This window comes from Squalius cephalus (assembly GCF_949319135.1).
Source record: "Squalius cephalus genome assembly, chromosome: 17".
NCBI classification, from domain to species: Eukaryota; Metazoa; Chordata; class Actinopteri; order Cypriniformes; family Leuciscidae; genus Squalius; species Squalius cephalus.
Window position 1 is genome coordinate 29,786,085 of NC_137138.1, and position 13,531 is coordinate 29,799,615.

General features: G+C 38.5%; 1 protein-coding gene across 1 annotated transcript; it reads left to right on the forward strand.

Moving 5' to 3' along the window:
- The first annotated feature begins 370 nt into the window (after nucleotides 1–370).
- LOC307144669 (E3 SUMO-protein ligase ZBED1-like) lies at nucleotides 371–2,071 on the forward strand. The gene is made up of 2 exons (XM_079847223.1): nucleotides 371–1,421; nucleotides 1,780–2,071. Exons 1-2 carry the CDS (start codon nucleotides 408–410, stop codon nucleotides 1,921–1,923), a joined length of 1,158 nt encoding a protein of 385 aa, XP_079703349.1. The 5' UTR covers nucleotides 371–407; the 3' UTR covers nucleotides 1,924–2,071.
- Nucleotides 2,072–13,531: the final 11,460 nt, after the last annotated feature.

Below are 13,531 nucleotides of genomic sequence, written 5' to 3' on the forward strand. Positions count from 1 at the left end.
TTTTAGAAGCGCCGTTGTCCCTAAAGGCAGATGTTTGGACACATTTTGGTTTTAAAGCAAAGGAAGGAAACCAAGGGATCGATAAAACAAATGCAATCTGCAAGCATTGCCAGGCTTCTATACGCTACACCGGTAATACAACTAACCTGCGCGCCCACCTGCAAAGACACCATGCAGACAAGCTAGCTTCGCCGCAGCCCAAAAAAACACGGGACCCCACGCAAACTACTTTGGACAACACAACATCCATTCTTCCATCTAACTCAGTCCGTGCACAGAAGATTACGGAGTCTGTGGTGCATTATATTTGCAAAGGTTTATGTCCCTACAGTGATGTCGAGAACACAGGCTTTCGCTTTATGATCAACACGTTAGATCCCCGTTATGTGATCCCTACCCGCAGCTACATGACCGACAAAGCAGAACCGAGGATGTATGACAAAGTCAAAGACAATGTTAAGTCAGCCCTGAGTTCTGCCCCACGAGTGGCACTGACTTGTGATGGGTGGACATCGCGAGCCACGGAAGCTTTTGTTACAATCACTTGCCATTACGTTAACGAGGAGTGGGAACTGATGTCGCACGTTTTACAAACGCAAGCCATGCACGAGAGCCATACGGGGTCAAACATTGCAGAGTTACTGAAAGCGGCGCTGGAGGAGTGGGACCTCGTATCCAAAGACCCAGCTATTGTGACTGACAACGCCGCAAATATGAGCGCCGCAGCGGAGCTTGCCGGTATGTTGCATTTCAGGTGCTTCGCTCACACTTTAAACCTTGCCTCGCAGCGTGCACTGAAGCTTCCTGCTGTCGCTCGTTTATTGGGACGTGTTAGACGGATATCCACCTTTTTTAAGCGCAGTACCACAGCCAGCCACGTACTTCGACAGAAGCAGAAGTTGCTCGAGTTGCCTGAACATAAACTGATCACTGATGTTGTGACGCGCTGGAATAGCGCGCATGATATGCTCGAGCGCTTTCTTGAGCAGCAACCCGCTGTCTCCGCTGCTCTTCTGTCCAACGAGCTTAGGAAAACCGAGAAAGAAGTTTGCACCCTATGTGAGTCGGACATTACATCTGCAGAGGAGATAGTGGATGCAATGAAGCCCATGAAGATTGCTACTCTTGTAATGTCAAAAGAAAGCTCTCCAACACTGTCAGTTGTGGCCCCTCTTCATGCTCAGCTCATCCAGGATTTCCAAGAGAGCAGAGCAGATAGTGAGATCAAAGCGAAAGAAATCAAAGCGGCTATTTGCCAAGATTTGAGCAAGAGGTACATGGATCAGCAGAAAGAGACCATGTATGTATGTTCAGCACTCGATCCAAGATTCAAAGCTTTGCCCTTCCTTCCTGATGATGAACGAGAGGAAATATACTTGAGAATCACTGCAGAAGCTCGAAGAATTCAAGAACTATTTCAGGTAAGCCCTTTCACTGTGTCATTAACATTAGCATTACATGGTTAAAAAACATAAAAAAACAAACAAACACGCACACACACACACACACATATATGTATATACATACACCAAGTGTAATAAAACGAAATATTCAGTTCATAATTTCAAATTCATAATAGTATGTTAGAGCTTAAAAAACTAAATGGTTTCAAACATATACTTCATGTAAAGCACTATACTAGCAAAACAATATATTGTAAAGGTTTGTCAGTTCATCGCATTAAATAAAAGGCAAACTAACTATTATATGTCTTTGAATATGCTCTTTATAGAATTAACTATGGGTTTATTGATAAAAAATCTGTATTTTGCATAATAGGAAGAGGCTGAAGTGATACCAGGAGAGGAGGACAATCATGTGACAAGGATGACATTCCTGCCAGCCCACCACCCAAGAAGAAAAAGGACTTGTGCTGTTTGGCTGATCTGCTTGGTTCAACTTACAGTGCAGGTCCTGCGGTGAGACACAGAACCACACAGGCCCAGGCAGAAGAGGAGATGTCAAGGTACAAGGAGGCACCACCCCTGTCTCTTGCTGAGGGAAGTCCACTCAGTTGGTGGAAAGAGCACCAGAATGAATATCCACTAATGTCACGCCTTGCCAAAGTGTACCTGTGCATTCCAGGGACTAGTGTCTCCTCGGAACGCGTTTTCTCTAAGGCAGGTGATATTGTAACCGCACAGAGAAGTGTACTAAGCTCAAAGCATGTTGACCAACTTCTGTTTTTGAACAAAAATCTTAAGTCATAGGATAAAGCTAGCATTACCAAGAGTATCCTCAGGTTATTGTTTTGTTGCAGGTTATTGTTTTGTTGCTGCAGTGATTTTTGTTCAACCTGCCTTTTTGAGGACAAACCTGGTTTAGCCTTAAGATTTTAAAAATCCATCCTGTTATGAGGTAGATTTGTTGTTGTGCCAAATGTTAAAGCAAGATGTAGCATTTAAGTGATTTCATAGTGAAATATGTTATGGCAGTACATGGTGTCACAAAAAAGAATTATAAGAAGATTTAATAAGAAGTTAAGAATAAGAATAATAATAATAAGAAGATTTTGTGCTTGTGTGAGCTCAGACTGTACCCTTGGAAAGTTAAATGTTGACTTGTGGTAATTTCCAGATTAATACAATTTGTGTACAATTAATCAGAGCACTTAAAGTTGCAAATATTTAAGCAAAATGCACTTTGTTATAATGCACTTTTGTCTTCAATAAATTGTTCTGTTTGTTGAGTAAATGTGTTCAGCATTAACTAATTGGCTCTGGCCCATGTATTTTTATTGAATCGTATCGAATCATGTCACATTGTATCAAATCGTATCGAGACAGCTCTGTATCGAGGTACGTATCGAATCGTGACCTGTGTATCGAGGTATGTATCGTATCGCCAGGTTCTCCAAGGTATACAGCCCTAGTTTAAACAACAAAACACTTCCACTTGCATATATTTGACAATCGAAATATCAGATATTTCATGCCGTAGCTAAAAAATTTGGGAATATTTTGAATTAAAAAGGAAAACTGACATAAAAGCAGATCATTATTCATTCAGCGCTGTTGTTGCTGCGGCGTGTCACGTGACAAGCAATGACGCATCACCATGGAAACCATAAAGTGACACGTTCTAAATAACGGTCGGCTTGAAAAACTCACGCTGGGGGGTCAGCCAGAATATTTTAAACTTACGTGTGAAAGGGTTAATAACTCATTCCCAAAGGGGCGTCACCAACGGACTTCGCTCAGATGCCTCTGGGCGCAATTGGATAGACCTAAAACCAATCAGAGCGATCGTCATCGTGTAAAGCCATATGCTGCGTCCCAATTCGCCTAAGTTACACTACGCCATAAAAGTATGTACTCTTTTTGAGAAGAAAAGGTATTTACTTTTGAATGTGTAGCAAAAAAGTAGGCAAGCTTTGGGACATACTACTTTGTCATCTTTATCGGACGGATCTGTCACGTGCATCCTGTCACATAAACTGTCCTGTCAATCATCTTGTCACAGTTAAAATCCTCTATTAAATCTAATTTAATTTCCTACCGTTTCGGAGAGAAATGTAGTAGCACGTTCATCTGCCAGTGGGTCTTTCATGGAGACTGTCCTCATGTGTTTGCAATTTGAATATAATAATGCATTTAAAAGTTGGTGCGCTTCACCAACGGACATCGCTCAAATGCCTCTGGGCGCAATTGGATAGACCTAACACCAATCAGAGCGATCGTCATCGTGTAAAGCCCGCCTCTACGTTTCTGATTGGTGCCTCGATTTGGACGGATTAGAAATCGGCTTGAATGGGCTCTTTGCCAGACTACTTGCAGAGCAAATCTAAATTTGCCGGAAGTTTGTCTGGGTTTTCCCAGGCTAGGAATTGATAAGAATCGGTCAGCAGAATCGAAATTGGAATCGGAATCGTTAAAATTCAAAAGATACCCAACCCTAATGACGACAGTCTAGTGGTGTGAAATTATGTAAAATAGAAAACAAAGTCCAAATGGTAAGATCGTAACAAAATGCCCCCTCTCGGAAGGAGAGAGAAGGAGGCGAGGAGTATGAGGAGATTGCGAAGGGATAGTGAAGAGGGATGGTGAAGGAGGCTGGTGAAGCGATGGCACAAACAGGCATGAAGATGCTCTGGAGGTGGACGGATGACCGGGAGGAGGATGAACAAAAAAGCAGGGGTGGCCTCATGGCATTCCAGGCCACAGTCAGGACAGCGATGGTGGTGAAGGTCTCCTCGCCACCCTGGGGATGAACAGAGGTGACAGAGCCGATGGAGATGGAGCCCTAAGCACAGACAGAGAGCAGAAGGAGCGGACTGGCGCTGGCGGTCCCTGAGTCTGCAACGGAGGCGCAGCGACGTCCCCCCAAGATGAAAACAAGGGACCAGAGGGCTGAGGTGGAGCTGGAATGACTGAGGGCTGAGGCGTAACTTGAGCGAAGGTGGAGTCAAATGGAGCCGTAGGGGTAGAGGGCCAGAGAGCAGTGAACTATATAACTTTTGGATTCGGTTTTCTATCATGATTGAGCTGCATACAAAGGCACGAAGACGAAGATGAACAGTTCAATTAGTATTTAATAATATATAAAGGTTAAATCCAGATGAAGAATAGCAAGCAAACAAAATATTAAATGAGACCGGACAAAGTTGAACTGAAAATACAGGACTTAAGTAAACAGACAAATGAAGTAATTAACGATACACAGCTGACAGTGATGATGAATCAAATTAGTGATTATGATGACAGACTGATGCTTTTAGCTGATTTAGTTAACAAAACTGGTCTGATAATAATTTGACTGATCACTTCTTGAGTTTAAATAACTTACTCAATGATCTAATTACTTTGGTTCCCTATTGTTACGATTTACTTGCATCGCTAGACGCAGTGGTAAAACTCCTTTTTCTAAGATTACTGAAGCCGTACGAATCACGCAGTGAAACTGCACAAGTCAATGGTTGTGCTGCGGAGTTGCATGATCCAATGGCTGCACGAACTTACGGCGCTAAAGCCAGCTGAAATGGGTGGGGCTACCCATCTATATAAGTGGCCATTCTGCCTTGGAACTCAATTCTCCTTCAGCAATGAAGATCTTATTTTGTTGGACTGAAAAACCTTCTCGCTGTCGAACAAGCCTTGCAGCAGATCAAGCTCTACAAGCAAGCTGACGCTCTGCCAGCAAGCTATTGAGTGGTGTTCTGCACGCAAGCTGATTCAGCGTCTCCCCTGCGATTCTGCGATTCTCTATTCTGCGATTACAATAAGAGCGAATTTCTGTGCATTTCATGACACTCAGTGGCTGAGAATGATGCTCCTCCCCTGCTACTATCAGGTGAGTCTAACAGAGCTTATTTCCCTAAAAGAGCATCTTTTCATTAGCCTAGCAAACGTCAGACCTCGTCTCATTGAGACGTGGTCTGGGAACCACATTTTCATTTTCTTGTATTTGAGGCGTGGTTTACGAATGCCCAGAGCCGTTTATTGGGCGCTACGAATGTCTATCAAATGCGCCTGTACGTAGCTCATAGCCAATTGTTTCAATTATACCAGATGACGTATGTAGAGCGACATAAATTCGACGAGGAAGAAGACGAAATAAACTTGCGTTCTGAACTACTTAGAACACTATCTAAGGCTGCATCGAAAGGTAACTTCGCGTCTGCTGCCATGTTGGATCCATAGATATAAGCAAACTTCTTCGGTGTGTCGCATAGACGTCGTCATCGTCTTGCTGCTCCCTCCCCGTTCTGTGATTGGTTCCCTTTTTGAGGGGAAAATCTGGTCCATGGTATCCAGGCTGCCTAGCAGCGTGAATAAAATCGTGCTGCGCGCAAGGCAGCATGGGGAAACCCAGGCTATCTTTTCATAGAAGTTTGTTTCAAAATGCAACACCTCTAAGCGTTGCTTGCCGGGCCCACCCGCCCCCCAAGCTGCGTTCATTGAAGACAGATGCTCTCACTACGAGAGAGAAAGTCTCGCCTCGCTGTGTTCACGGACTGCTTTTTCTAAAGAAAGTGTCTCCTCCCCTCGTTCTCCACTGTTCTCTTTCGCTACCCATTTCTTCTCAATGGTGTACAACAGGTGCTATTCTCCCACCTCAGTGTGAGACGCAGCCTGTAATACCTCAACCATTTGCCACTTGACTTGGGGCATGGCAGGCCATCCCCGGAGTGTTGAGCTGGATTTTGGGGACAATCAAATGAGGTTACTCGCTTCAATTCACTCGAAGGCCCCCTCACTTTAGGGGTGTGGTTTGCACGTCAGTAAGGAGCAACGTTGCTCACGTCCTCCGCACCGAAGTAATGAATTTGCTGGCGAAAGAGGCTTTAGAAGCTATTCCAAATGCCCACAGCGAGTCAGGCTTTTACAGCCACTACTTCCTCTTTCTCAAGAAGGATGGAGGCCTCAGGCCCATCCTCGATCTTGAAACGTCTGATCAAGATGTTAACATTGAAACAAATCCTCTCGCAACTGTGCCCAGAGGATTGTTTTTTCTCAATGGTTCTGAAAGACGGCAATTTCCCCCCCCATCACAAACCGTTCTTGAGATTCACGTTCAAGGGTGTGGCTTACCAATCTACCGTCCTTCCATTCGGACTGTCTCTGGCTCTGCACACTTTCACGAAGTGCATGGATGGAGCCCTCTCCCCTCTGAGACAGAAGGGAGTGTGCTAGAGATGCGCGGTTGGCGGTTACAGCCGCGGACTCCGCGGATAAACCGCGGATCGGGCGGATGACGTGACGAAAAATAATATTTTAATTCAATTTGGGCGGGTGGCGGGCGATTGAACCAATCAAATGAAAAATATTATGTATACAGCAATCAGCGGAAGGCGGGCGGGTGCGGTTTTGAAAATTGGTCAAAAACGTTGGTACGGATGGATGGCGGACGGATGATGAGTTTTGTGATGCGGTTGCGGATGAAATAATAGCCCATTCGCGCATCTCTAGAGTGTGCATCCTGAATTATGTCGACGACTGGCTCGTATTGGTCCAGTCGGAGGCTGAGCTATACACACAGATCCTTGCTCCTTAGCCATTTAAAATGCCTGGGACTCAGGATCAATGTTGCCAAGAGCTCACTGTCTTCCAGTCAGCAAATCTCGTTCCTGGGAGCAGTTCTTGATTCGGGCCAAATGCGGGCCACGCTGACGATACAGCAGCTTGTGGCGTCATTCAAGGTTGGGGTCCTTTTGATTTGTTCAACAGACAAGGTTATTATACGACTTGGTATTTGGGGCACCATACTACGGAAGCCCTGAACCGCAAGGTGAGAAAAAAAAATAAAGAAAACTTATCTCGTTATTTCGACTTAAGTCGTTATTTCGACATAATATCTTGTTATTTCGACATAATATCTCCTTATTTCGACTTAATAAGTCGTTATTTCGACATAATAAGTCGTTATTTCGACATAAATATCTCGTTATTACGACATAATAAGTCATTATTTCGACATAATATCTCGTTATTTCGACATAATATCTCGTTATTACGACATAATAAGTCGTTATTTCGACATAATATCTCGTTATTTCGACATAATATCTCGTTATTACGACATAATAAGTCGTTATTTTGACATAATATCTCGTTATTTCGACATAATATCTCATTATTTCGACATAAATATCTCGTTATTTCGACATAAATATCTCGTTATTTCGACATAATAAGGGGACATTCTAATATGCATTAAGCTACATTTAGCGTTCTTATAATGAGTTTCTATGGGAGGAAAATGCTTAACGTCAAATTAAACGCTTTGCGTTCATATTCTGGACTTATCTGATTTTTGTAGTAGCCTATACTTTATTATGATTTTAGTATCATATTGATTAATAAATGCACGCACAATTATCCGTGAACTTGATAAATGTTGCAGATATGTTTTAGGCTACTATCCACAAACAAATTGCTTTCAATTATGTGTGCAAAATTCAGAATTCAACGAATGCAGTGCAACAACAACAATAATAGTTAAATTAATATTAGTATTATTAATAATAATAATAATAATAGTCGCAGTAGTGCTAGGCTAAGGCAGTGCAAGCCAAGTCAAGTAAAACAGTTTCTTTGCGTTCATAGTCTGGACTTATCTGATTTTTTGTAGTATACTTTATTATGATTTTAGTATCATATTGATTAAGAAATGCACGCACAATTATCCTTGAACTTGATAAATGTTGCAGATATTTTAGGCTACCCATAAACAAATTGCTTTCAAATGTGCAAAATTCAGAATTCAACGAATGTGCAGCAATTTGTACAAATAGAGACATTTTTGTGTATAAAAGACATTTTTGTTTTATTTTGTATTAGTGATTATAATTTGCGCGTCCATTTGTTGACGTCTGAGTCGATCTCATTTGAGTGTATTCGGCAATTTGCTTAACGTGGAATTAAACGCGTATATTCTGAGCTCATCAGATTTTGTTGTACATATACTTTATTAGTATGATTATTTACTGTGTTTGGTCTGTTAGTAAATATGTTAAGGTTTGTATTCATTTCGATATGCCACTAGAGGGCAGAATAAGACCGGGAATTATAGAATGCATTGTAGTTATGGTGACCTACTGTTTTCATAACACTGGATATTCTACTAATTTATACTTTTCTAAAACGTTGCATATTAATGGCAATTAACTTTGGCAATTACACTAATAATAATAAAAATGATAACAGCCGCAGTAGTGGTATAAGGCAGTGCAAGCCAAGTCAAGTAAAACATAGTTTCTGATCTGGCCAATAATGACCAAGCATGAAGCAAAATAGGCTATCTGCGATTGAGTTGTGTAAAGTTAACAAATAAACCAAATCTAGATAAACTATAAAGCTGGCTGAAAGAGCAATACTGACAACAAAACTAGCACAAAACTATGTGTAATTGCCAAATGTTAAACAGTTTGAGAATTCATGAGTAGGCCTACGGTTTATAAACTGAGCGGACGGGATGGGTACTTTTCAATCAACATCTCTACTACATTCATAATCTGGACACCTGTTGGGTACGCACTGCGCAGTGTAACGAAATATTGTCTCTGCTAGTGTCTCAAGGACACTTCACTTCAAAATCTTTTGTTTATTTGTGATAATCTTAGCACTTTATTATTATTGTCTAACCTGTATTATGACTGATATTTGACGAATTGCCTTGTTCCTTTTTTTGTAAGTTTTGGACAAAAGCGTCATCTAAATATGTAGCCTAAAATGTTATTATTAATATTTGAGTTTATAACTAGAAATGAGTTAACTTAAGACAGTAATATGTTTATCATAAAATAGTTTATGAATGCTATATTTGTAAGCAAAAATTATGCAAAAAATGTAGGCCTATTTTATCCAAAACTGTAAAAGCGTTTATAAAAATAAAGCATTGATAAATCATATTATTAAATTATATTATGACAAACATATTACTCTATTACTAAGTGAACTCATTTATAGTTATAAACTCTAATAATAATAATAATAATAATAATTATTATTACATTTTAGTCTACATATTTAGAAGACGCTTTTGTCCAAAACGTACAAAAAAGGAACAAAGCAATTCGTCAAATATCATAATACAGGTTAGACAATAATAATAAAGTCCTAAGATTATAACAAATAACCACAAGATTTTGACGCCCATCATTCATATTAAATCGTCAATTCCAACATATTCCACCATTATTGTGGAGCGCACACTGCATGATAAGTCCAGAATTCCACTGTTGATAGGAAGATGCAAGTGATCTCGCTGGCATGGAGGCGCCGGCGAGATCACTTGCATCTTCCTATCAACAGTGGAATTCTGGACTTATCTGATTTTTATAGTAAGCCTATAGGCCTATTCTATATTACGATTTTAGTATCATATTGATTAATAAATGCACGCACAATTATCCGTGAACTTGATAAATGTTGCAGATATGTTTTAGGCTACTATCCACAAACAAATTGCTTTCAATTATGTGTGCAAAATTCAGAATTCAACGAATGTGCAGCAATTTGTACAAATAGAGACATTTTTGTGAATAAAATACATTTTTGTTTTATTTTGTATTTATACACACACACACACACACACACACACACACACACACACACACACACAGTAAAATACATTTAAAATTCAAAAGCATATGAATGTTGTTAAATAAGGTTAAATGTTAAAAACATGGTTAATTTAATATTCGGTTTAAAATTTCGACCACACACTGCATTCTTACAATAGCCGTTCTTACAATATCACTATGTGTAATTGCCAAATAAGTTATTTGCCATTAATATGCAACGTTTTAGAAAAGTATAAATTAGTAGAATATCCAGTGTTATGAAAACATTAGGTCAACATAACTACAATGCATTCTATAATTCCCGGTCTTATTCTGCCCTCTAGTGGCATATCGAAATGAATACAAACCTTAACATATTTACTAACAGACCAAACACAGTAAATAATCATACTAATAAAGTATATGTACAACAAAATCTGATGAGCTCAGAATACGCGTTTAATTCCACTTTAAGCAAATTGCCGAATACACTCAAATGAGATCGACTCAGACGTCAATAAATGGACGCGCAAATTATAATCACTAATACAAAATAAAACAAAAATGTCTTTTATACACAAAAATGTCTCTATTTGTACAAATTGCTGCACATTTGTTGAATTCTGAATTTTGCACATTTGAAAGCAATTTGTTTATGGGTAGCCTAAAATATCTGCAACATTTATCAAGTTCAAGGATAATTGTGCGTGCATTTCTTAATCAATATGATACTAAAATCATAATAAAGTATACTACAAAAAAATCAGATAAGTCCAGACTATGAACGCAAAGAAACTCTGTTTTACTTGACTTGGCTTGCACTGCCTTAGCCTAGCACTACTGCGACTATTATTATTATTATTATTATTATTATTATTAATAATACTAATATTAATTTAACTATTATTGTTGTTGTTGCACTGCATTCGTTGAATTCTGAATTTTGCACACATAATTGAAAGCAATTTGTTTGTGGATAGTAGCCTAAAACATATCTGCAACATTTATCAAGTTCACGGATAATTGTGGTGCATTTATTTATCAATATGATACTAAAATCATAATAAAGTATAGGCTACTACAAAAATCAGATAAGTCCAGAATATGAACGCAAAGCGTTTAATTTGACGTTAAGCATTTTCCTCCCATAGAAACTCATTATAAGAACGCTAAATGTAGCTTAATGCATATTAGAATGTCCCCTTATTATGTCGAAATAACGAGATATTTATGTCGAAATAACGAGATATTATGTCGAAATAACGAGATATTATGTCGAAATAACGACTTATGTCGTAATAACGAGATATTATGTCGAAATAACGAGATATTATGTCGAAATAACGACTTATTATGTCGTAATAACGAGATATTATGTCGAAATAACGAGATATTATGTCGAAATAACGACTTATTATGTCGTAATAACGAGATATTTATGTCGAAATAACGACTTATTATGTTGAAATAACGACTTATTATGTCGAAATAACGACTTATTAAGTCGAAATAACGAGATATTATGTCGAAATAACGACTTATTAAGTCGAAATAACGAGATAAGTTTTCTTTATTTTTTTTTTCTCACCTTGCGGTTCAGGGCTTCCGTACCATACAGACCACTTTAATAATACTTTAAGTATTATTTTTTTTAAAGTTTAAAATCTTTAAAATTCCTACTAATTGCATAGAAAAGAGTCACCAGTGCAAATATATGTTCCATGGAAGAAATAGTTCTATGAGTTTGAAAGACATAAAGGTGAGTAAATTATCACAATATTGTAATTTGTTGATGAACTATTCCTATTTCTAAGTTTAAGATATTTTTAGGAGAAAGCCGGGAGATATTAACCTTGTTCCCTTGGGCACAGCATATATGGTGCATTCAAGTGCTCTTGGAAATTTGCTACTTGAAGTTGTAATTACGATGTAAAGTGTGTCCAAGAATTTTTAGACAGAAAAATAAATCATATTTACTCCTCTCTTTTTTCAAAGATGTTTCATGAATTGAACCGATCTGGTTCTTGAGTGCCACTTACTGACTCAATGATTCGGTCACAGTGGTTAATAGCGGTTAACAGTTCAGTGGAGGGAAAGATTATCTATGAACTGGCAAAGACAAAGAGCTTTTTTAGAGCTACTGTAACAAAATATAGACCAAAGAATGTACATTAGTTGAGAAATTGATTATTTCTCTGTATATTTTACCATTATTGTGCTGTCATAGGTAATGATGGTGAATGTAGTTTTGTTGTACAAGCCAGTTGACTCCTAAACCATATAAATAAGTACTATTTTCTGGCAAGATTTATTATTCTTAATCAACTGTAATAATTATTGCAATTAACCTACAAGTTTGTCCAGATGAATTGTTCCTTTAAAATTATTTCATTTCAAGTTTATAGGAATTATAACAATCAGCTGTTGCTCTGCTGTACCACTGTAAGAATTACAAATGTGAAAACACATGTGCTATTACACATATTTGTATTACACCATGTGCGTGTAAGAGAGAAAGCAGAGTGATAAACAGTATGTGAGCTCCCTCGACAAAGCAACACATGTATAAAACATAATGCACGTCTTTTTTTTACAGTAGATGCCTTGCAATAAAAAAAATAATTGAATTAATATAACAAAAAATATATATTTGCAGCAACCCGAATGTGTGGAAAACATCAATTGTGTAAAATAAAAGGGATCTAAATGCAAGATCTTGAGTACAAGGATCTCACATTTATCATGGCCATTATGAGCCTATAGTATGATATGAAAGTACAGTAACATAAAAAAAAAATTGCAGAAGGAATAATATGAGTTTAAATAAGAATGTGAGAGTGAATGAACGATGACAGAATTTTCATTTTTGTGTGAACTATTCCTTTAAAGGTGCCCTTTAAGAAACATACTGTAGGCAATCAAATTGATATAAAATCCCAATATAGTGATATATTAATAGTGAAAAAAAGAGTGCTATTAATCATTGCATTAACAGTCAACAGAATGTTATTTATGGTACTTTTCTTATTTTAAAGCAGCAAGCAAAGAACATTTTAACACTCCATTTCAGCCATGTCACTGGACCTTGTGCTTGGCAAAAATGTCGGCCAGTTCCCAGTGAACACTGAAAGCACTTTAGCCAGCTGCTAACCAAGTGTCCTCAGAGAGAGACTTTCTGCTAGAACGAATTACATGAGTGGCTGAAGGAAAGTCATGTTTCTGAGGTTACCTCATATTTCTGCTGTAGTTCATTTGTTTAAGCTCATATAAGATGTCCCCTGACATGGACAATTTAATGACATTTGCACTTACTGCTCTATTGTTGTTCATAGTTGTGCTGAAACATGTTGAGACAGGAACGCAAAGGCGATTCTAAATCAGTTGTTAAGAGTGGGGAGACGTTCAGAGCCCTTGGGCCATAGGCAGATCAGGTCATGCAAGGACTTGTGGGTAAATGTGCTGCTCAAGTCACTGTGTACAAGACTAAGGCTGCATTCGAATATGCATACTTCTCTACAATATAGAAGG